General features: G+C 37.5%; 1 protein-coding gene across 1 annotated transcript in view; it reads right to left on the bottom strand.

The window, feature by feature from the left end:
• Positions 1–25,497, bottom strand: part of LOC115209256 (putative uncharacterized protein DDB_G0277255) — a 261,041-nt gene extending 235,544 nt beyond the window's left edge. The window contains exon 1 of the mRNA XM_036501036.1: positions 25,082–25,497. Within this exon, the coding sequence (XP_036356929.1) occupies positions 25,082–25,136 (55 nt within the window). The 5' untranslated portion in view covers positions 25,137–25,497. The remainder of the gene's footprint in view (positions 1–25,081) is intronic.
• Positions 25,498–27,226: the final 1,729 nt, after the last annotated feature.

The following is a 27,226-nucleotide window of genomic DNA, read 5'->3' on the forward strand; positions in this document are numbered from 1 at the left end:
CCAAGTGGGGCAATAATTTCTCAGTCTCTCGCACAATAAACAACTTGTACAGGCTTACATAGGGAATTGGAAACACTGAAACAAGCCTTTTGTTTACAAAGATCATGCAGCGTACTGAAACATTTCTATGAGCCTGCATGTGTTTTTATAGTGAACTTAAAAGAAAGTGACACTCTTGGTGAAGCCATTGTTTACAATCAATGATTGAAACATGGAGACATGAGAGAAATATGAAACTACGCACATGCACAAACACATATAAAAAGAAAAACAACACACACACACATATAAATAGAAAAATACACATACATACACACACGTGTGCACATATATATATATCACCGTGACCGACCAGGCTATCAGATGTTGCTACACATCGCTGATCACAATGCACTTCGCATTGTTTTAGCCTTCAAATGATGCCGCCCCACTGGCTAAGTGAGCAGGCCAACAGAAGAAAGAGTGAGAGAAAGTTGTGGTGAAAGTGTACAGCAGGGATCGCCACCACCCCCTGCTGGAGCTTAGTGGAGCTTTAGGTGTTCTCGCTCAGTAAACACTTACAACGCCCACTCTGGGAATCAAAACTGCGATCCTAACCACTGGGCCATTGCACCTACATATATATATATATATATATATATATATATAAATATATATAATACACACACACACAAGGGGCTTCTTTCAGTTTCTGTTTGCAAAATCCACTGACAAGGATTTGGTCAGTCTAAAGCTTGAGAAGGAATTTGGTCAAGATGCTACACAGTAGGACCAGACCCTTAACTACTTAGATGGATCCCACTGTTTACACACACACACACACACACACACATGAATGATTTCAAACTCACCAGCATGTTGCATGAAACCTATATATAGAAAATAATCTTTTAGCACACTACATAAAAAACTTTTAGCACACTACATATTGAGAATTTTGCCCTTTTTGCATGGAAACACAAATACTGTTTAGGCACAAGTTTGGCTGTGTGGTAAGAAGTTTGCTTGCCAATCACATAGTTCTGGGTTCAGCCTCACTGCAATGCACTTTGGGCAAATGTCTTCTATAGCTTTAAGCCAACCAAAACCTTGTCAAAGGATCTGGTAGGTGGAAACTGAAAGAAGCCTGTCGTATGTGTTTGTGTGTGTGTGAGGCTGATAGGATAAGTACCAAGCTTTAAAAAAAAGTACTGAGGTTGATTCCTTTGATTAAAAATCCTTCGAAGTAGTGTGCCCCAGCAAGGCTGAGGTCTAATGATTGAAACAAGACATACAAACACACACACACAAACACATTTTCATTGCATGTAAACATACGTACATGAATTTATGTTTTGTAAATATCAATGCATAAATACGTAACTACATACAAACCAGTGCCACCTGACTGGCACCCATGCTGGTGGCACATAAAAAGCACCACTGAAGTGTGGGTTGATGCCAGTGCCACCTGACTGGCTCCCCATGCCAGTGGCACGTGAAAAGCACCATCTGAACGTGGCTGATGCCAGTGCCGCCTGACTGGCTCCTATGCTGGTGGCATGTAATAAGTACCTATTTCTTTCCTACCCACAAGGGGCTAAACACAGAGATGACAAACAAGGACAGACAAACAGATTAAGTCGATTATATCAACTCCAGAGCGTAACTGGTACTTAATTTATCGACTCCGAAAGGATGAAAGGCAAAGTCGACCTCGGCGGAATTTTAACTCACAACATAATGGCAGACGAAATACCGCTAAGCATTTCGGCCGGCGTGCTAACGTTTCTGCCAGCTTGCCGCATGTAATAAGTACCATGCGAGCGTGGTCGATGCCAGTGCCACCTGACTGACTCTGTTCATTATCATCTTCATCATTTAGCACCCAGCTTCCATTCTGGATTTGACAGTTGGACAAAGTCTGCCAAATCAGAAGACTGTCATGCATCAATGTCTACTTTGGCATGGTTTCTACAGCAGCATGTCCTTCCTAATGCCAACCACTCACCTTAGTGAGCTGGGTGCTTTTTTTCATGGCAGCTGCGCTAGTGATGATCACCTCATAATGTTCAAGGCTAAGGCCTTAAAATTCCCCCCATAACTTGAGAGAGAGCAGAGTGGGCAATGATCCTAGATGAAGGAATGAGGGATGATAAATAAGAGGAGGGGGTGGGGGAGCATAGCAGGGAACTATGGAGGAGGGAAGGGATTAGTGACAGGACTGAGTAAAAGGAAAGGAAAGGATAGAATAAGAAAAGTCATAGGGTGGATTGTGTAAGCGGGTGGTAGTCTAGTGCTCTCCAACATTTCAAGAAGTGTGAGTATGGACAGAAGGTGTGTGTATGTATACATACACACACACACACACACACACACACACACACACACACACAGAACCACAGAGTGGTGGATAAAATAGGTAAGTAAAAAAGTAGGAAGACAGACAGACATAGATAGACAGAGAGACAGATAGATAGACAGATAGACAGACATATAGATATACAAACATAGACAGACAGATAGATAGACAGACAGACAGATAGATATACAAACATAGACAGACAGACAACCAGATAGCTAGCTAGATAGATGGATAAACAGATAGATAGACAGACAGATAGATGGATAGATAGGTAGATAGATGGCTAAATAGATGGATAGATAGATGGCTAAATAGATAGATAGATAGACAAACAGACAGACAGCCAGATAGACAAACAGGTGAGGTGAGTAGATAGGTATGTAAGTAAATAAGTATGAAGGTAGATAGGTAAGTACATAGCCAAGTAAGTAGATAGACAAATATGTAAGTAGACAGAGACAGGTATATATATATATATATATATATATATATATATAAATAAATATGTGTGTGTGTGTGTGTATGTGTATACATACATACACACACATATCTCTTATATATTGTGCACCTTGTGAACTCCAAGGAAATATTCCTGATAGCTAGACAAGGGTTTCTCTAGATATTTTCGAGTATTCCACGAGCGAGCGCGCATTAAGAAAATAAAACCCCGTTAGGCCACAACCATAAAAACCAGAAGAAAAAAAAACAACAAAGCAATAGTCTACAAAAAGGAAGAAAAAAAATGTGAAGAATGACATAAGGTATGTGACAACTATGCAAAGTATTTCAAAGAGGGAGGCGGATGAGGAGGGGGAGGAGAGAGAGTGGTGAAGCAGCTGAGTGGGAGATGGTCACACAGAATAGATTCTTACTGACTTTTCACAATGAGTCTTTGATCTCCTCCTCCCGTGACATAAAACTATGCCTCCCATCATTGGGAGATCCAGTTCCACGCAGACCATCTGATAACAGTGAACATTGATATTGCCGGAGATTAATACAGCAAAACATATGCACTGGCACAGAATAGAAATAAACACCCAATACAAACCATATAAACACAGTAACATATTATACACACACACACATACACATATGTATGTATATGTACATATGTTTATTTCTATTTTGTGTCAGCACATGTTTTGCTTATATATATATATATATATATATAATATATATATATATATATATATATATGCATGCATGCACACACATATACACACGCAGATACACATACATTAATATATATATATATACATGCACACACACATATACACACGCAGATACACACATACATTAAGATATATATACATGCACACACATATACACATGCAGATACACACATACATTAAGATATATATACATGCACACACATATACACACGCAGATACACACATACATTAATATATATATACATGCACACATATATACAGACACATGCATAAATATATACACAAAAACACAAATATACATAGACATATATACAGGCATACTTTTATTTGTTTCAATCATTTGACCTTGACCAGACTGGAGCACACTGTCTTTGGTAGTATTATTCATTCAAATCGATGTCAATACTTATAAATCTGATACTAATTCTATCAGTTGCTGTTGTTTACATCCCGACAGCTGGTGTTTTGCACAGATGTAAACAAACCTACAGTGACCGTCAAATAGTGAGAGACAAAGACAACAGGCACGCACACACACACAGAGGTAAATGTATGCGTGTGTGTATAATATATATATATATATATTATATATATATATATATATATATATATATATATATATATATATATATATATATATTATATATATATAGGTCGGTAGGTAGACACAAGCATAAATATGCACATTATCATCTGGCCACACAGCTTGTACGGATTCCCGTGACTGTCGCCATCCAATTCTATTGTTTATCATGTTTGGCTGCTGAGAGGAATTGCAGTTTATGTTGTCACAAATCTGCTCATCATCCTCTGCCAAGCTCTTCCTTGTGTGTAGGTTCCCACAACAGAACTTCACTTACAATTTCGTCTTTTAGCACATTATACGTAAATGTATATATACATATTTGCATAAGTATACGCACACACATACAAGCGTTTTATACATAATTACATAAACAAAAATTAGCTAAGAGAAATAACCCAGAGAAGTCAGTGACATGTATCTGAACGTATATATATATATATATATATATATAATATATAGGTCGGTAGGTAGACACAAGCATAAATATGCACATTATCATCTGGCCACACAGCTTGTACGGATTCCCGTGACTGTCGCCATCCAATTCTATTGTTTATCATGTTTGGCTGCTGAGAGGAATTGCAGTTTATGTTGTCACAAATCTGCTCATCATCCTCTGCCAAGCTCTTCCTTGTGTGTAGGTTCCCACAACAGAACTTCACTTACAATTTCGTCTTTTAGCACATTATACGTAAATGTATATATACATATTTGCATAAGTATACGCACACACATACAAGCGTTTTATACATAATTACATAAACAAAAATTAGCTAAGAGAAATAACCCAGAGAAGTCAGTGACATGTATCTGAACGTATATATATATATATATATATATATATATATAGGTGCAGGAGTGACTGCATGGTAAGTAGCTTGCTTACGAACCACATGGTTGCGGGTTCAGTCCCACTGCGTGGCACCTTGGGCAAGTGTCTTCTACTATAGCCTCGAGCCGACCAAAGCCTTGTGAGTGGATTTGGTAGACAGAAACTGAAAGAGGTCTGTCGTATATATGTATGTATGTATATATGTGCATGTGTGTGTGTGTGTGTTTGTCCCCCCAACATTACTTGACAATCGATGCTGCTGTGTTTACGTCCCCGTCACTCAGTGGTTCGCCAAAAGAGCCCGATAGAATAAGTACTAGGCTTACAAAGAATAAGTCCCATATATATATATATATATATACATATGAAAACTGGCCTCACAATGTTTCATCTAACTGAAATGAGAACAAAGAACTAGGACACTGGCAACACCCACTGCTAGAGAAAATTTGCCCACCATTCAAGCATAGTGAAGCCAACATTTAAAATGGTAAATTCCAAAAATTAAGCAGAAACACAACAAAGGAACAAAAAGAAAATTCACACACAAGACACAGACATTGCTTTTTCTTCATCAGTTATTGAAAAAAATTCTTACAATGTTATGCTTTTGGTATAGAGGCCAGAAGCTTTACTATGTATGTATCTGTGTGAGTGCATGTGTATATGCACAAATTTGGGTCTCTCAGCCAATATGTCTGTCATGTCAATAACCCAACCCAGTCTTTGATATCCCCTTACCTTCCTATTACTCATCTCCATTTTGTATCTACCGTCATTCTCTTGTAACTTGCCTCTCCCCCATCTTGATTCTTCTTCTGTCATTGCTCCCACTTCTCTTCATCTCCTTAGACATTGCACCTTGAGGGAACAAACACATCGGAGAATAGTGAGGACTCCCTAGTCAGGTAGGATACAAAGCAAATTCACTGGTGTTGGCACCATAATAAAATGCACCAAATAAACTCAATAAAAGATTTGGTGAATGACAGAAGACAATGACAAACCAGTGCTGGTGCCATAAAAAATCCATGCAATACATTCCATGAAGGACTCGGGGATAGAATAGGTAACTAATCATAGAAACCAAGCCAAAAATGAAACAGACAAGCAAGATGTGGTCTTCTAGTCCATCTAGATGACTGACTCCAAATATGAACCGACTTCCACGCTAACAACCTATCTAACCCTGTATGGCAAGTGGATATTAAGTGATGATGATATAAAAAAATATGTGTGCATTTGCACACATATACACTATATCCATTCATTTGCTGGTCAAGAACCAGGATAGGTTCATGATAACAGAGATTGAGTGATTAGAATGAACTGGTGGACAACAGTGGGTGATGGGTGTTGTTAACAAGTGGTGTAGGGAAGAGAGAGTGGTGACTGACATTAGAGAGGGAGATGTCACTGAGTGCAAACAACTCCAATGTAAACCTTTATATATAAGCCTCATAGTGGGAGAGAGAGAGAGGAAAGTGACAAGGTGTGTGTGGGGGGGCTGTATACTGATAAGTCCAATCACATCATGCTTTATATAGGCAGTGTGGTATAAAAGGAGAGACCTGCTGCCACTCAACAGTATAACATAGTGAACAGAAGAGAGTGAGTGATGGAAAGATGAATGATTCACACATACACAAACACACACTTTGGAATCTGATATCAACACAGGGCCAGAATTGTTTAAAAGTAGAAATATAATTGATTAACTTTACTGTTGGTTGACATAATATTCAATGTTGAATAAATACAGTCACATGTAATGGAGACCTATGTAAAAGAAAAAAAAATCCATAGCCACACCTACATACACACATGCAACCATGCGGAAGTCAACGCTGAAATTTATTTAGTTGAAAATCTGAAGAATGAAGAGCAGTCTTGTCTCAACATAGTCACCTATACCCACCTTCAAAATCTGTGGCTTTATGTGAATATTAAGTTAGGGGTAGGGAACTCTTTGCGTGTGAGTGACATTTTACTTGCATTTATATTTGAAATTACCCACACACAAAATCTCTACAAGCCTAAATGTAAAAATATATTCTTGATTGTTCCTTCTCGAGCCACGCCTGGCTCATAGGGCTGGTTTCCCGGTTTCCTTGGCGTATGGGTTCCCCACCTGGACGGGACACCAGTCTGCCGCAGGTGAGCTGCAAGATGCAGGAGGTAAGAGTGAGAGAAAGTTGTGGCGAAAGAGTCAGCAGAAGTTCACCATTACCTTCTGCCAGAGCCGCGTGGAGCTTAGGTGTTTCGCTCATAAATACACACATCGCCTGGTCTGAGTAAAAATATATAAAATACCAAAATGTTTTCTTTAAATGGTTTAAATCTACAGGCCAAAACTAATTTAATATATATCACATACCCATGAATTTGTAAAATTAAAGATTCAATATCTTTTAGCTATAGATGTGTCCCAAAAAGTTCTTATATGCAAGCATTTCCCCACTAGTTTTAAGGAAAAAATAACTTCCTGGCTCTGCTCTAAGCTTTATGATTTTTACTTTCATTACATTCAGTGAAAGTATTTTGTAATTTTTATAATTATTCTATTCGAAATCAAACTTGGTGACTGGTATCTGTTGCTAGCGGAGCGCTAAGAGTACCATACGAGTGAGATCGTTGCCAGAGCAACAAGCTGGCCTTCGTGCCGATGGCACGTACTAAGCACACCATTCAAGTGTGATTGTTACTGCATCGCCTTACTAGCACTTGTGCTGGTGGCATGGGAAACATTCAAGCGAGGTCGTCGCCAGTGTCACTGGACTGGCTCCTGTGCAGGTGGCACATAAAAAGCACCATTTGGGCATGGCCATTGCCAGTACCACCAAACTGGCCCTCGTGCCGGTGGCACATAAATGCACCCACTACACTCTCGGAGTGGTTGGCGTTAGGAAGAGGATCCAGCTGTAGAAACTCTGCCAGATCAGATTGGAGTCTGGTTCGCCAGACCTGTCTAAATCGTCCAACCCAAGCTAGCATGGAAAGCGGACGTTAAATGATGATGATATTCTGTATATTCTGCATGTATCCTAGTCTTAAAATGGGAATAGTGTATATCTGCGTCTCATGGAAACTGACTAAGAGGGTTGGCACCAGGCTCCAAAAAAGGGAACACTGTCTCTTAAAGAGGGAACCAGAGTGAGTATGATTAATGCCATGGGGCCCAGTGTTTTATCAGGGAAAATGACTCAGCAACATTTGCTGTTTATTAACTCAATCATTACAGATGGACAATATTTCGACATTTACTTTTACATTCACAACATTACAACCAATTTGGTCTCTGATTGTCATTAGGCATAGGAGTGGTTGTGTGGTAAGTACCTTGCTTACCAACCACATGGTTCCGGGTTCAGTCCTACTGCGTGGCACCTTGGGCATCTTCTACTATAGCCTCGGGCCAACCAAAGCCTTGTGAGTGGATTTGGTCGACGGAAACTGAAAGAAACCCGTCGTATATATGTGTATATATATATATGTATGTATGTGTGTTTGTGTTTGTTCCCCCAACATCGCTTGACAACCGATGCTGGGTGTGTTTACATCCCTGTAACTTAGCGGTTCGGCAAAAGAGACCAATAGAATATGTACTAGGCTTACAAAGAATAAGTCCAAGGGTTGATTTGCTCGACCAAAGGTGGTGCTCCAGCATGGCCGCAGTCAAATGACTGAAACCAGTAAAAGAGTAAAAGCTGTCTTAGTCCTGAATGTGTACAAAAGCCTTTTCTCAATTCAAACCTGAAAATATAACTTCTATGTAACACAAATGTATATACTGAATCAAAAAATATATAAATTTAACTCTAAAAAGTACCTCTCATAGTTTATTAAATGAATAATTGTTTCAGTTTAGGCACAAGGCCAGCAATTTTGAGGAGATGAGTTTAAAAGAATAATTAAAAATTATTATTTATTCAAGAATGGCAGTAGTCAGGATTGGTGCAGTGCCAATCATTCAGGTTTTAATTAAGTCTCTTTATGTCTTGAATGTCTTATTAGAAAAACAGACAATATTTAGTGAGCATTCCTACCAGGGTCAGTAAGTACTTTGTATATTGTTCTCTCTTCATCTCATACAGAATGGTGGAGTTGATGACATTCAATTTGAACATCCATAGGTTGATGGAAGTAGGAAAAAAATGTAAACAGGGAGAGAATTTCAGAAGGCCTCAGTGTGAAGGAAGGGAAACAAAGTGTTTGGTGTGAGGTAAGACACAGGGATCAAGGCAAGATGAGATGTTAAAGACAGCAGAAGTGATGTGCAACTTGTTTGATATCCAGAGGATCAGTTATCAACTAGTTATTGTAGATATTTCTATATTTAGTTTAGTCCAGTTATTCTCAAGGCTCAAAAGTCACAGGTAACATTCCCAAAAGATCTAGCCTCTATTCTTGTAGATGAGGTGAGGTAGTAAGTATTCTAGTCTGAACAAATTAAATGCTTGCAACAGATTTGACTTATGAGTATGCAGTTAAATATGTTATCCACTCAGCCATTCCATCTCTACGTTTTATAGGTTTTATTGAAGTAAATGTGTTTCTTTCACTGAACATGTTCAACAGAGCAAAGAAAACAATTCAAATATCATAAGTATTTATAAAGTGAAACAATCAACACCTAGGGAGTTGTGTGAGAATTCCTCAATAAACACTCTAAACCTACTGAAAATGCTTTGGTACAAACCTTAAACAGCCTAGCTGTTTGGTTTGGGCACCTGTCATTTACACACACACACAAATAAAACTTGAGTACATATCTCACAAATTAGAAAATGACAATTGTATGAATCTTTTTAGTATCTTTTCTTCATCGTCAGCGTTTAACGCCCACTTTCCATGCTAGCATGGGTTGGATGTATGACTGAGGGCTGATGAACCAGATGGCTGCACCAGGCTTCAATCTTGATCTGGCAGAGTTTCTACAGCTGGATGCCCTTCCTAACGCCAACCACTCCGAGAGTGTAGTGGGTGCTTTTACATGCCACCGGCATGGGGCCAGTCAGGCGGCACTGGCACTTGTTGATATAATATATAAATCATATCTCCTTTAAAAGGATATGTGTATTATCAACATCCACGAGCAAGTAAGACAGCTACTAAGTACTTCATTAAAATAGAAAGGACCACTTTGCCAATGCAACTATAACAGTTTCTATTTTTGAACTAAAAAGCTTCTGCCCATGCCCAAGTGGTACATCTATTTGTCATCCCTGCTGTACCTCATTCTCAATCAAATCATGCACTTCACTAAAGGTAGTGAAATTCAAGGATCTATGGCTACTTAATTCTTACATTCTTGTAGTGCGATCTCTTGATAACTCTTCCAGTCCAATTAGAAATGAAAGATTCTGATGAAATGCAGTAAGTCCAATATAAAAATCATAGAAATATAAGTATAGCATGAAGCTAGTTGATATGATAATAATGATTGTTGGTATACACATTATGAATATAGTTTTTACGCATTGTTATTTTTATCTGTCATCATGTCACAGTCAGGTAAGTTGAATACAGGTAGGTTAATTACATGTAGGTGTTTTCATATATAATTACAAGATATTAATTCCTGAGCGTTGATTTTCTCTCTCAGAATTAAATTTGTGTTTCAGTTAGTCTCTGTCATTCAGCAGCTGTACAACTATCATGAGTAAAAGCAGTCTGAGATTTGCTTTCATCTTATCCACTGATGTAATGAAGGTGGTGTTGGCCTGCTGATGTGCATGCTTTGTAGTTTCATCATTCATCCTGACAAATATTTCTTTCGGACGAAAAAAAAATACTCAACGGGCTGTTTCTAAGTTCAAAGTATATTTATGATGTTACTGTTATTTATTTAAAACAAATGTTTTAAAACTAAAAAAGCACTCAGAGAGCACAAACCTCTGCCAAGCAGCTCATTTCCACCCATATAAACACATGCTGAAAATTGCCCAATTTCCCAAACCAACGTCAGCAAAAACATAACCTCTTTGGCGGGGGGTAAAAAAAAAATAACCCTAACCTTACCAAACTAAACCTACCTACCTTGGGCAAGTGCCTTCTACTACAGCCTTGGGCAGACCAAAGTCTTGTGAGAGGCTTGAAAACTTGCTTGAATAATCAAAAATTCAGATGACTGATGTTTGAACAACTGAGGTTTGGTCGTATTAAGTCTTCTTTTTATTCATATACATTCATAAAACTTATACAATCATACCCTCAATTTACTCTTCTATAATATAAATTGGACACAGGCAATCATTGTATTCTTTCTTGTCTTGAGGTTCACAGCCAAATGGCTGGGTAGATTTGTGTGAAAAATGGCACAAATGTGAAAATGGATGCATAGATTGGAATGTGGTTTGTATTTTTTTCCTAGCTCCCATAGTTACCGAGAAATTTGATTAAAACTTTTGTAAAGCAATTTCCCTGTTTATTCCGCTATTAAAACAACCAGTTGCTCACACAGCAGGGGCATGCACACACACACTCACACATGTCCATTTCATATATCTTCTTTCAATTTGTGCTCTGCAAATAAAATTTTTTATGGATACAACTGCTTACAAAGATAGGGATTAATTTATAATTTCTTTCTATGTTCATAATTAAATCAATGTTTTAATGATTAGACAGAAGTCCAATAGAATAGCTCTCAGAAACAGACTACGTACAAATTTGTTCTTCACAACTCCGGAAGCTGTTTTCTGACATGGTTGGGGGAGTCAGGAAATTTTCATTCATCAGGAGGCTCCAATCGAAACGGACCCGAAATGATGTTGAGAAACGCTGTTATAGATTATGCCTAACCGAAAACGATCACAGCCACATCATCCAGGCTTAGCTGCTAGTCTCTATATATAAACGGCAAAATGTCTGAGTCCTTTATACAAATCCACAATTTTTCAGTTAGAGGGCTTGCACTTTCTATGGTCATTCAAAAACCGTCCAAGGGTGGTTGTGCACATCTTTACATTTCCCCAGTCACCCTGCAAAGCCATTAAAAAATCAATAGAAGTGACTTTTTTGTGAATTTTCTATCCAAAACCCAATCAAAATTTCCGAAACTTGATACGCCAATTGAATGCCAGCTAGCTGTATGTGCGCACGCACACAGCTGTATATGTATGCACTAGCACTATGACCCGGCAACGCCGGGTCATAGTGCTAGTTATATATAAAATGCATGCATACACACAGAATTAAGCATTTGGTAAAAGTGATGAGTGAATAACCCTACTGGATAGTTGGACTCAGAAGTGTGATAGAGCGATGTGAAAGGGTGAAGATCATATAATAGAACACTACCGTATAATAATTTCTTAGTAAAGAACTTAAACTATTCAAATTATTATTTTTCAGAACAGAGTCATGTTAACTGTGAAATATGGTTTCCAATTCATCCATGCTGTTTTGTTGTTTGAGAAAACATCCATTGATAGTGAATGAATAGCATTTGCTAGTCTTTCTTTATTTTTAGCAGGCATACACATATATACAAATATTATACACTCTTCAGGTGAGCACATAAAAAATAATAAAACTGAGGAAAAACGTAGCATTATAAAAACTGTAGATGCTGAAAGAGCTTTCAATCTGTAGACAACAAATGAACGAACAATTCACAGTAATATAAATAATAATAATGATAATCCTTTCTACTATAGGCACAAGGCCTGAAATTTTGGGGGAGGGTGCTAGTTGATTACATCAACCTCAGTGTGTAACCTGTACTTATTTCATCAACCCCAAAAGGATGAAAGGCAGAGTCAACCTTGATAGAATTTGAACTCAGAACGTAAAGACAGACAGAATGCTGCTAAGCATTTTACCCAGATGGCTAACAATTCTGCAAGCTTGCCACCTTAATAATAATAATAATAATAATAATAATAATAATCCTTTCTGCTAGAAGCACAAGGCCTCATATTTGGGGGAAGGGATTAAGTCGATTACATTAAAGCTGAGAACATTTTTTGCAACTTGCATTTCATGCCCCTGTGATCTTCAGGTAAAAGAGTGTCTATATGTCTTGACATCACATGATTGTTTTACATGAGTGTCACTGTCATACAAGCTGTATCATTCATTTCCAATATTTTACAAAAAAATGTCTGGCCATGGGGGAAATGCTACCTTACTTTTGGTAACAGGAAGGGCATTCAGCCATAGAAAATTTGCATCAATAAATTCTATCCAACCCATGCAAACACAGGATAAGTGGATGTTAAATTGATGACAATGAAGCAAATGTATTGAACTCAACTTTAATTTTTATACTTCAGGACAGGATGAAAATAAATACCAGCTGCATATTGAGGTTTTGAGTATTACATTAACACACACACTTCAACAATATATTTTAAAGTTAGAAAACATTAGTTTATCCTGCCAAGATCAACTCTGCCTTTCATCTTTCCAAGTGGTAAGGAGGAATAAAATGAAATACCTATTTCTTTATTACCCACAAGGGGCTAAACAAGGACAGACATAGGTATTAAGTCGATTACATCGACCCCAGTGCGTAACTGGTACTTAATTTATCGACCCCGAAAGGATGAAAGGCAAAGTCGACCTCGGCGGAATTTAAACTCACAACGTAACACAGACGAAATACCGCTAAGCATTTCGCCCGGTGTGCTAACGTTTCTGCCAGCTCACCGCCTTAGAAAATGAAATACCAGCTGCAATCTGGGGTTAACATTGAAGATACACACACTACTCCTTGAAAATGTGTTTTGAAATTAGAAAACATTATCCTATCAATATCAATTCAGCACTTCGTTCTTCCAGGAGGGTTGATCAATAAAACAGAGTACCAGCTAAGTACTTGAAATAATTCGACTATAGGCTGTGTGGTAAGTAGCTTGTTTACGAACCGCATGGTTCCGGGTTCAGTCCCACTGCGTGGCACCATGGGCAAGTGTCTTCTACTATAGCCTCGGGCCGACCAAAGCCTTGTGAGTGGATTTGGTAGACAGGAACTGAAAGAAGCCTGTCGTATATATGTATGTGTGTCTGTGTTTGCCCCACCAACATCGCTTGATAACTGATGCTGGTGTGTTTATGTCCCTGTAACTTAGTGGTTCGGCAAAAGGGACCGATAGAATAAGTACTAGGCTTACAAAGAATAAGTCCTGGGGTCGATTTGCTCGACTAAAGGCGGTGCTCCAGTATGGCCACAGTCAAATGACTGAAACAAGTAAAAGAGTCTGCACTTCTCCACTAAATTTGCACCAATGCTAGCAAACAGCATTATTATATTATTAGAAGGCCAGTGAGGCAGTGAGCTGTCAGAAACATCAGTATACCAAGACAATATGCTCAGAAGTAATTCTCCCAGAATGTTTACACTATGAGTTCAAATTCTGCTTCATACCCTTTTGAGGATGGCAAAATAAGTACCAGTCAAGTACTGGGGTCAATGTAATTAACCAGCCCACCCCTTCTCCTCCCCCAAAATTTCAGACTTCATGCTTATAGTAGAAAGAATCATTAGAAGAAAAGTGGATGGCAGAGTTGGATTGGTGGAATGCCACGTGGTCTTTAGTCATGGCTCATGTCGACATAAATCACCAGTGGAAACAATAAAATAGATGTTGTTGAGATACTGGGGTAATTAAATTAATCACAACCCATCTCCTCACCAAAATTTCTGTCCCTGGGTCTCAGCTGTAATTATTATAATATCTAGAGCATAAATAGTACTGTTCAGGGTAAATATCTTGCAGTACAAACATGGTGTCTGGGGAACGTGAAGGCCAGTTGACATTGCCATGGTGGAAGATTATTCTCTCTCCAAAGCACAGCCATAGCAACTGCATTGTTTCTCTTGCAGTATGAACAGTTGCCCCATCTTCTTGGAACCATGTGTGAGGTCTAATTTGAATGGCTTTCATGTTTCCCAGACTTGACTAGCCTGGATTTTTTCTTGTGGGATACCCGAAAGAGAGAGTGTATGTCAACAAACTGGAGACCCTGGTACATCTGAAGGAGAACATCAATAGAGAAATCAGAGAAGTTGGGTCTGAAACTCTTGAGGGTGTTATGGTGCTGCACATTTTGGAAAAAGCACGGGCATGCCAAACCAAAAATGGCTGCCATTTTAGTGATGTCATTTTCCATATGTGATGTAGTGGTATTGCAAAATTTGACGTGTGTATATTAATTTCCATTATGTCCGTTATATTGTATCAAAATTTCATGCATTTATTTGTAAAGTTAAGGAAGTTATTAGGAATTAAAACCCATCAGTGACTTTTGGGACACCCTATAGTTACATTCTTTTATATTCTGAGCTCAAATTCCACAAAGGTCTGTTTTGCAATTCATAATTCCAAGGTTGATAAATGTGACAGATTTTTTGGTGGTTTCAACGATGAACATTCAGTTGTTCAATCATTTAAACTGTATACTCATTATATTTACAAGTGGCAGAGTATTCCACAGACACATGCACCATTAACATGATTCTCAGGTCGAATGAAAGATATGTGATCACAACAGGACTGAACTCAAAACCTAATAATTGTGAAATGAACGTCTTAACTACTCAGTCATTTTTACATTCACTGATGAAAGAAAAGTAACAGTTAAATATTGATAAAGGTATTGAATACTTATCTTCAACATAGCCAAAATGCATTATGAAAACTATCATCTTTAGAACCAGAAAATACTTCAGTCCCACAATTACTAAATCTTTAAAAAGCTGAGCTGATGCCCACAGTGGAATGCTACTCCTATATTTGGGACAATACTGTTGCTATGCATACAGGTATCCTAGACTTTATCAAAAGGCACCTGATTAGCACATAACTGTTCAGCATTATACTCCAACTACTAACCTACGGTCATATTGTCTCCCTTTTCTGCCTTTTCTACAGCTTCTACAATAGCATCTTCATGGAGTTGGCTAGTCTCAAGCCATCTCCACTTCAGCACCTCCAGATTCACTCTTCTATCCTCCTCTAATTACCGATCTTTCAGGTCCTACACTAACAACAATGTTCAGTTTCTTCTCTTCTTCCTCTTTGGAATTCCATCTCTGCCCATGACTTTCGTGCAATCTTCAAAAAGAACATCAACTACGTTGACCTCATCAGTTTCAAAACCCCATTTCTTCCAGACCAACCCATTAGTATTTAAGTTGACCAGATCCAGCCTCTCACACATCCTACACTGTCATTCTAAAAAGAAACAATCAAAATCTCAAAGCTGCAAGATAATGCAGGATTAATTCAAAACAATGTGAATAAATAAGCATTGCATTAGATTGAGCAGTCTGAATGCTTGATAAATAAAGAAATCTTTTCATTATGATGATATTTTTTTAATGACTATAATGTAATGAGGTGGAGGCGTGTGGCTTAGTGGTTAGAGCGTTAGCATCATGATCGTAAGATTGTGGTTTCGATTCCCGGACTGGGCGACGCATTGTGTTCTTGAGCAAAACACTTCATTTCACGTTGCTCCAGTCCGCTCAGCTGGCAAAAATGAGTAACGCTGCGATGGACTGGCGTCCCGTCCAGCTGGGGAACACATATGCCATTGAAACTGGGAAATTGGGCCCATGAGCCTGGTTAGGCTTTAAAAGGGCGCATTTATTATTATTATAATGTAATAAATGATAGAATGAAGAGAGCACCAAACAATATGCATTGCAGTATTTAGACAAATTATTTTCGATTCTGTAATCAAATCTCTCTATAAAGCTGGCTTTACATTTGGTCCTACCTCTATGGTGAATAAAACAAGTGTCACACATGTACGGAAGTCAGTTGGCAAAAACAGCATATAAAATGTTTAGTTATGTCCCTTTAGAGGCTGAATAGAAATCTACTACCAATGATTGAATAAGTTCCATGTAAAATATTGTTGGTTGTTCCTTCTTGAGCCACGTGCGGATCATAGGGCCGGTTTCCTTGGCGTATAGGTTCCCCACCTGGACGGGATGCCGGTCCATCACAGGTGAGCTGCAAAATGCAGGAGGAAAGAGAGTAGGAGAAAGTTGTGGCAAAAGAGTCAGCAGAAGTTCGCCATTACCTTCTGCCAGAGCCGCGTGGAGCTTACGTGTTTCACTCATAAACACACACACATCGCCTGGTCTGAGATTCAAACCCGTGATCCCTCGACTGCGAGTCCGCTGCTCTAACCACTAGGCCATGTGCCTCCACATGTAAAATATTAAGGTTAATTAAATTGATAATACCCTTTCATGAAAAGGTAAGTACTTAGTACTAAGTGTTGATAGTTGATAGAAACACTAGAACATGCTTCAAAGAATTGGTTTTATCTATTGTGATCAGATTTTGCTGGAGTTACTTTTCTCACTCCAGAGAGTCTCAATGCAATATGTAATTGTGACCATACTGGAGTCAAGTGACTATACAAAATATTGACCTTCTACACCTGTACACATACAAAAAAAAAAAAGGAGAAAGAGTAGTATTTTTGCTGCTTGCACATACATTTGTATAGGTGCATATTGTACCATGGTTAGGTGCCAAGGTTGATAAAACAAATACTTGTTTGTTCCTTCTCGAGCCATGCCTGGCTCATAAGGGCCGGTTTCTTTGGTGTATAGGTTCCCCACCTGGACGGGACGCTGGTCAGTCGCAGGTGAGCTGCAAGATGCAGAAGGAAAGAATGAGAGAAAGTTGTGGTGAAAGAGTCAGCAGACGTTCGCCATAACCTTCTGCTGGAGTTGCGTGGAGCTTAGGTGTTTCACTCATAAACACACACATCGCTCAGTCTGAGATTCAAACCCATGATCCCTTGACTGCGAGTCCTCTGCTCTAACCACTAGGCCATGTGCCTCCAAAAAACAAGTACTTAAATGATATCAATTCAGTTGACTATATTATTATTTTACAAATACTAAGTTACCTAGACTAGTAGTGAACAAGGTCAAATCTTTTGAATAATTTCAGTTTCAGATAGAAAAAATTATTTTACACTTCTAGGGGGGAAAAGCCTCAACACTTAATATTTAGTCCTTCCAAGAGCACCATATCTCTTTCAAAATCAGTTATCTCTATGTTGAATGCTGTAGAACAGTCTGTGATGTGCTTTTATTTTTCCTGAGAGTAGCCTCAAGACGGATAAACATCACAACTTCCTATTCTCTATCTCTTTAAAACTAACTTCAGAGTCGCATAGCAACAAATAATTACCAATGGATGGCTGTGAAAATGACAGTAGTCAAGAGCTGGTAGACATAAATTTGTTATTTAACTAAAATTTAGTCAAAATTATTAATACCAGTAATAAATGATGGTCGTCCCATCAAGCAATTGAAAAACACTTTACGTCTATGATACATAGGATTAATATATGCTTAGTCAAAAGAAATTCTTGTAGCTGTTGAAGTTTTCTTTAACATTCAAAGTAGGCGGGAAAATGAAAAATATGTATAACAAATTCCTCAATATCTCCAGCACAGTGTGTGTGTGTGTGTGTGTGTGTGTGTGTGCGTGTGTATGTGTGTGCGCGCGTGTGTGTTTTCTTGCAATCTGTAAACCTTCAAACTTTCACGTCATAGCAAAAGCGGTCATACCAGTTTTTAGTGAGTGTATCAATACACGGCTTCTGTATGCGTGTATAACTTGCATTTATATATTTTTTCCCATTTTTTCATATGACCGTAGCAATTTCAGTACGTGTGTTTGGTTTGTGTATATGTACACACATACACGCATCAATGTATGTGACAATTATGGGACGTACGTGTGTACATGCGTGCGAGTGAGTGTGCCTGTACATGCTATTGTTTTCTAATTGCTGTAAGGGTTTGCAAGAAAGAGAGTGGGGGAAAATTGTTTATTTTATGATAGCCACACAGGAAACAACCGTGCAGTTGAAGGACGGCTGTTTCTACAAGACCCAACAATCGACATTGAAAAATTCCGAACATACCAAAGTTTTCTAGAGGAAAAAAGAGCTGAAGGGAGGAGGAGTGAGAGAGATAATGTGGTTGGACCAAAGAAGTAGTGCTGGGGCAAAAATTTATTTTTAGAAACTCTAAATGGTACATATATACATGTGCGGTGATCTGAATGTGATAAGTATATACACAAGTTCACACGCGCGCATGCATGTGTGTGTGAGTGTATGTATATATATATATATATATAGAGAGAGAGAGAGATAGAGAGAGAGAGATAGAGAGAGATAGAGAGAGAGAGATAGAGAGAGATAGATAGATACATACATACATACATACATACACCCGCACGCTCATATATACATAAAAATATGAAATTTTTATTCACAGATTTAATATTCCGATTATAATTCATACACACACACACTAAATCTGAATTGATCTGGACTCTTCAAAGACACCCAATGAACGATATATATGTTTCTATAAATTTATATGTCTGAAAGAATTCAAACCAGCTGTGGAAAAAATATTGCAAATTGCCTTGTCATCAATATTAAATAACACCATTATTAACGTTAAATTTTCTTGGCTGTCTTTGAGTATAGCGTACCACTTTCACTTTCTCGCATTTTAGCTAAGTCTATTCAAAGTTCGCCGTACCTTGATTTGCTAGACAAAAGTTTATAAAAGATGAATTAGAATGTTGTATCGTTTATTTATTTATTTATTTTTTGTAAGGACACTGATGAAGTAAACGATATGCCGATTCGTAGAAAAAAAACCCACCGTAATTTATAATAAACATAGGCACAGGCGTGACATGTGGTAAGAAATTTGCTTCCCAACAAGATGGTTCCTAGTTCAATCCCACTGCATGGAACCTTAAGCAAGTGTCTACTACGAAAACTCCAGGCTTTATGAGTGGATTTGTTAAACAGAAATTGAAGGAAGACTATCGTGTGTGGGGGTGGGGGGTGACTGACTGTCCCCCTCCACCGCTTGACAACCGGTGATGGTTTCTTTACGACCCGTAGCTTCGCGGTTTGGCAGCGGAGATAAAGAATACGTTACACCAGCCGTTTTCGAAGTAACAAAAACCCTAACCCTAAACACTTAGTGTGCGTATTCTTTACTTTCGCCGGTTCGGCAATCAAGGGACAGATAAAATAAATATCAGACGTAAGGAAAAATGGTGATGTTCCAGTATGGCCGCAATCTAATGACTGAAACAAATAAAAGACAAAGAGAAAAAGGCATTTCATCTTTCTTCGATGAAAAGGACCCAAGTCCTGTCCAAAAAGTGCCTCGCAGCAAATTAAATTTTCGTTTTTGAATAAGACAGTGGTGATATTTAAACGTTACCCCAAAAGTAAGCAATAACAAATTTTCTGAAATGGTTTGAAACTAAAATTTCAAAACTTTTTCTGAACTCCCATCTCGGTAACTCACGGCGTGCCAACACAAAACACTTTTCCAGACTTAAAAGCCAGCAAGAGGCTCTTTATATAGTCATTCGACTGGCTAAAAACAGCAGCTGGAATATTTCTCAAATTATATCTACTGTCTTACAATAAGTAAGTTATATATAAATAAATAAAACAACACGTTGGATAATGTCGGGATGGTTAAGGTTAGAAATATCTATATTATTCTTCCTCAATCAGAGTTGACTTGGGGCTAATTAACAAGCCATTAAGGGAGCCTCTAAATAGCGTGTTCGACGTGCTAGAACAAGCAGCTAAATCTTCCTCAATCTTTCAAAAAGGATTACTAGAAACATAACTGAGTGTGATAGGGAAAGAGAAAGGACGGGTGGGTCACTGCTAAAATAGCTTTGATCAAGAGGTCTGTTTGATTCAGGATGATCTGCAGCTCAACGAAAACACCTCATTATCCGAATCGAGGAGAGGGGCCTATTGATGGTCCGCTAGAAGACTAAACAGGGGCCAAACAATAACAACGATTACGAAATTTGTCCCCCCCCCCAGTAAATCATAAAATCGTTCGGAACCAAACCGGTAAATTTTATTATTAGTTTATTTAGTTGTTTGTAGCTGTGTCTCGCCTAAATTCGAGTTCGTGTATATTTTTAAAGAATGCTATGGAAATGTGCCATTTAACGAAACAAAAGAAAAGAAAATATCAGTGGAAGTGGTGGTTAACGTACGGGTACTTTTTAAATGAACTGAATGAAGAAAGAAATATGTCAAGAATTTCCACAATAACACAAAGTGGATCAAGATTTCAAACCTTAAATTATGTAGTCTCAACTGTACACATTAAAGACGTTTGTTTACACACACTATATATATATACATATATATATATACATATATATATATATATATATATATATATATATATATATAGATAGGGGGTAGTGCAGAGGAAGATAGATTAAGACAGAATAATACATAAGCCTAAATAAACTGTATGAAAATAGAAGCTAAGTTTTTTTAATTCTCTCTTCTGTATTACATATGTGTATATCTATAACACACTTGAAATATGCTTCTTGTTACAAGTGTGTGCATATTGTGTTTAAGTGTGTGTGTGTGTGTGTGTAAATACTTGTAGTATAAACAAAGAAAATCCGCAGAAATTAACTTTCGAAATCTAAAAGTAGAGAAAATAATTATATCCTCTCTCTCTCTCTCTCTCTTTTTCTTTCTTTCTTGTTATGTGTGTGAACACATACGAAAAGAAAAAAGGCATACAGTAACTTCGAAATTTCGACTCAGCTGACTTCGTCAAAGAATCTGAAGCATATACAAACGGTGTATATTTACATAAGCCCATGAGTAGATGAGTTGTTCGATCAGCTGAATTGCATACTCATTGACCTGGCACATAAGAGGCTGAGTATTTCAGACACGTGCACTCTTAGCACAAATTCTCAAATAAAATCAAAGCGACACTGTATAGCTGTAATTTTTTAAATTATAGGCCATCCAACAGGCTTCCTCACAGTTTCCCCAACAAAATTTCACTCACAGAGAGGTTTGGATAAAATACACCTCCTCGAGACGATAATCTTATATACAACAGTGATATCAAAGTTTTGCTGGCTCTGTTAAACTGTTTAACAAGCCGACCTAGCAGACTTCGAAGTTACTGTCGTATCTTGTTTTGATAAATAGTTAGGCATTTTAATAGGGTAGGTTTCTTTTTCAGGTTAATCTCCGATGTTTTCAACCTTAATATAAACACACACACACACGTGTATGTGTTTATGTGTGTGTTGTATGAACCAAGTACAGTCTGTTCTTACTAAGTTCCTAAAAACAAAAATAAGCTTTGAAAGTTTTACTCGGTAAGTTGAGAGAGAGAGAGAGAGAGAGAGAAAGGGGAAAGATAGTGAGACACGTGCTTGACAGAAAACAGAAAGAAAGGGGAGAGGCACGTGCTGGACCTAAAGTATGGAAAGTAGGTAATAATTCTTTATGTGACTAAGGAATCTTACAAAGAGTAAAAAGGATCAAACTAAATACCCACTCCCCTTACCCATTAAATGCGGGACAATGAACCTTGCACAAGAAAATTATGATTGACAATGTCGTTCATACACTGATCCCAAGATTAAATAAATATCAGCAATGGTTTTGATTTTTTTGTAACTTTTTTTTTCTGTTTAGACCCAGGTCAGCCCTGATCGAAAGATCTAAACTGAGAAGCAAGCTAGCCATAATTTACGTCTTTTTAACGGCATCTATCAAAGATACAAGTATCTTATGTGTGCATTTTTATTTCAAAGATATAAATTGAAAGAGATTTAATTGTTATTTCTAATAAGTCGAGCGAACGTGTCAAAATTCTTAGATATACCACTTAGTGTTGTTCAGGTCAACTGCAGTCGAGCAGACCTATGATCAAAAGCACTCCAGCTGTGACCATCTCAGTGTTTTTGATTATCTAGGACATTATCTAATGTGACCTTCACCTTTTTGGCATAACTACAGTTTGGTCTCCCACAACTTTGTTCCCTTTATTTTGGAAGAGTTTCGAGTCATTCTTCTCTACCACCACTCTGTAGTTATACTACCTTTTAAGAGAAAAGAGAGTTGAAGGAGGTTTGGCATCTATTTCTAGCAGATCGAGCGACCATCCAGGGGGTTCCTTGCTGTTTCGGGGTGGAGGTCAGTCGAAAATGTGTTTAATTCATTGAAGGGCTCCGTCTGAAACATTTCAAATTTCATTCGCTCAACACACACCACCATAGCTCAAACACACAAATATGAGTGCATGTATAATTAAATATATATATATATGTGTGTGTGTGTACATATACACAGATGCACCCAGAGACTCATAACAACCACTAACATAAAAATGGGACGACGGGAGAGTTGAAAGGAACGGAAGAAAGATTTTTAAATATATGACAAAAAGAAGGCATAAGTGTGAGAGGGAGAAAGAATGAGAGAAAAGGGAATGCAAGGGATGTAAATCGATTCGAAAAAGTTAGCGACGACACAAAATGATGTTAGTATAGTCAGAGGAATCAGAGTAATGACAGGAATGCAAGAGCGGCAGCTTGGAGTGAGGCAGAATACAGAGAACGGGTCATGGTAGTGGTGGTTGGCTCGGTAAGACACAGTTGATGGCGGTGGCGGAGGGTAAAGCCGTTATATAAAGATGTTGGCGAGTGGAAGCGGTCTTAGTTAACAGACAAGGTGACGACGGTGGTGGTGGTGGAAGAACCGTATATCAGAAAACAGTGACGCGGGGGTGGGGGAATAATAAGTGGTGACAGAACAGACAGGAAGAAAAGATGGTTAAGTCTACCCGTAACTTTATTACTACTGCCACCTTGTTATTTTTACAGCAGTCAAGTTCCTTCCAAATCACACCCTGTCATCTAAACAAAAAAAAGGAGACATTGGATAATGTATTATATGTACTGTGATCGAAATGGTCACAGCTGGAATTCCTTTGATCGTAGATCTACTCGATTAGGACTAATCTTGGGCGAGACAACTTGTAAAAAGTTTATTTTCTCGTATTACAACCTCTTCCCAAATTAAAATAAAAGATACTGAATCGATAGAAAATGAAGTTTCCATGATAAAAGTTTTAAAAAATGACAATACTTCATTGTATAGTCATGTAAAAGCAAGGTTTCCGTTTTATCACATAGAAACATACGACGATTTAAAATGTTTATAATTAAAGTTTGTGTTATTAAAAACAAAATCGATATTAAGTATGTTTGTGTGAGGAGGACCCAGTGTTAGAAGGGAGGGTGGGGTGAAAACGAAACATAACCACATGCAATAACAAGTTTGTGTGAGAGAAAAATACACAAATATGTGGCAACTAAACACGCGTGGTATATTTATTTAGAATTTTTCGCCCCCTTAGTTATCATCAGAACCAAAAAATTTTGGGAAAGAAAGAAAGAAAGAAAGAAAGAGAAAAATTAACATAAGAGGCGGAAGTAAACATATCTCTCTATCAACACTACGGAATGTGTACATAGAAAACTATTTGATGACTTGGACTGAATGAGCGGCGAAGTTACGTAAATATAGCGGAAAGAGATATAATGTCGAATATTTTTGAAAACTCGACAGTTAAAGTGAAAACGTCATATACATACATACATACATACATACATATATATATATATACATACATATATATATATATATATAATATAGTGTATGTATGTGTGTAAGTGTTTGTCTGTGTGAGTGAGAGAAAGAGAGAGAGAGGAAAAAGGTAGAGAAAGAAAGAGAAAAAATATTTGAAAAGTTATATTGATATTGTAAAATGTTTGGTAAATGACACGTGTGCTTCATATTAAAGTTTTATGATAATCGTTAAACTAAATTTAACAAAGTAAATATCTTCGTAGAAAACCACCCCCAAATAAAGTTATTCCCGCTTCGTCATATTTATTATATATATATATATATATATATGTATATATATATATATATATGCGATGTCAAATTCCACACTTATTTCACCATAAACATGAATTAGTAAACTCTGGCAAACTTTAAAACACGCGAGGTCGTCTTTTTTTTTTTTTTTATAAAAAGAATTTTCGATCGAGAATCAGCAGTGGGACTGCTTTAAAAAACATTCAAATAAGGAAAAAGAATGCATGGTATTATTGATTGTTGGTCAAAAGAGTGCGATTAAATGAGTGTACATATAATGTAACATACGTACAGTTATTGAATGAGTTTATAATAGAATAATATCAACATACAAGGTGGTGTGTAATCGTGTCAACGTCAAAGTTCGTACTTACGATTTGTTTCGACTAGCGAGGCAGCCCGTGACAAAACATCCAGAGGAGTTTCCATACCGTGGGTAACAACTTGGCCGTTTGTGCTGTGACGCCCGACCGGCAGGAGAAACAAAACTATTCTTGAAGAGGGTGCAGGGCTGACTGCAGTGGGGGAGATGATACTGTATGGAGTGAGATAAGGGGAGGAGGAAAAAATCGCTACTTTTTTTTTTCCCGTCCTTGCCTCCAACCACTAATACTGTTATTGTTGTTGTTGTTGTTCCTGCTGCTGCTGCCGCCGCCTCCTCTATTTGCGGTTATATGAATGCGAGAAGAGAGATAGAAGAAAGTTTTGCCCTACACAACCGTTGAGGTGATAGTTCTCAGAATAAACATGTGCTGCTTCTCGCTAACAAAATAGTCGGCATTTTCTTGCTCCCACTCTCACTCTTTCTACCTCTCTCTCTCCTCTTACTCTTTCTTTACTACTGTCGTCTATTCTTTCCTTTTTTTTTCCTATCGTACACGCTCGTCTTTTTTAAAAAAAAAAAATTCCTCTCACTATCTCCATCGTTTCCAATCTCCCCTGGCTTTTTCCTTTTTAATAATTCCTTTCTCTCACATTCTTTATTGTTCTTTCTCTCTTTTGGCCATTCAGAATTTTGTTTTCTCCAATTCTCTCTCTATCTTTCTTAACTTTATTTTGTCCCTTTTATTCTTTCAAATCTTCTCATCGACTCTTTTGTCTTTACTTTTCTTTTCTCTAATTAATTTTATAATCAAAATCTTTCTTGGTGACTTTTTATTTTTCGTTTACAGATCTGTTGTATCTCTCACAGTGATATCTCTTGGTTATACAAGAAATGGTCCTGTTAGCCAACTCCAACGTAAGGAGAAAAAAAAAGTTGGGATGAAGGAGAACTTACAGATATTTAAAAAAAAATAAGGGGTCAGTTAGTTGACTATTGGTAAACTTTTATTTTTCGTTTTTTTTTAATTCCCATTCAGTGACCTCATGTGACTAGCAACCTCGAGCCAGAAATTTGCAGGCTGAGTCATTAATTTAATTGAAAAACTTCAAACAGAAATACAATTGTTTTAAACCACAACTTAGTAAAATATTTGCAAGTGTATATTGTACTACGATACCTGTGAGCTTATATTAAACATTTTGAAAATATTAAATCATTTTGATCTTATCAAAGTCTACACTTAATTTTTTTTTTCTGATGTTTTATTTATACTCAAAGCAGTTTCTAAAATCATTCTCCGAATTTTTACCGCTTCAACAGGTTACATCAGAAATTAGGTTTCTAATATAATGCCTTTAAACGTCTAACTACTTTCTAAGGGGTGTTTATTCGATGTAGATAAGGCGGGGAAAAAAAAAAAGCAGCAATTAAACATTAGAAGAAAATTGCTAAAAGAATGCCATTTCGGGGCACGTACTGAAATAAACAACCAAATTATATTTCGGACAAACGTTCACTCGTTTAGTTTGAAAATTTAGTTTTCTATAGAAATTCAAATTCCACTAAGAAACTTTTCTTTCCGTTATCTCTGCTATTATTGTTAAATAATACAGTTTTTGCTCCTTACATGTATTTACTTCATCACTGCAACATTATAGTCTAACTTGACACTACATATGTCAAATAATTTTTTCGTCTCTCATTGTCCTCTTCCAAGGAATCTATCCAGTCAATCTTCAACTTTAATCCTGTAACACATTACCAGTGCATACATATCTTTCTTTTCTCCTACTGTATGCACCATTTATTCTGTTTTAATTCCTCGACCTTCCACTCCACTTGTTCTCTCTCTCTCTCTCTAACTAGTTTTCCTTAATATATTAAAACATGTCACCTGCCTTTGATGATAGAGGGATGTTTAAAATGTTTAGAGGCACTAACTACGTTGTGCCCCCTCTTACAACCTTGTAACCCCCCCCCCCTCTCTCTCTTCCCACACACACATACAAGGTGATTCCAAAGTTCCTTTAGCGTCTTATAGTGTATTTCCACTATGAAAAATGTACCAAGCTAAAGTGTTTACTTTTTGAACAAACAGCCCCACTGCTCAGCACCTTGGACAAGTGTCTTTTGCTATAGCCCTAGACCAACCAGTATTCTTGTGAGGGAATTTAATAGATTGGAAACTGAAAGA

This window comes from Octopus sinensis, linkage group LG3 (assembly GCF_006345805.1).
Source record: "Octopus sinensis linkage group LG3, ASM634580v1, whole genome shotgun sequence".
NCBI lineage: Eukaryota > Metazoa > Mollusca > Cephalopoda > Octopoda > Octopodidae > Octopus > Octopus sinensis.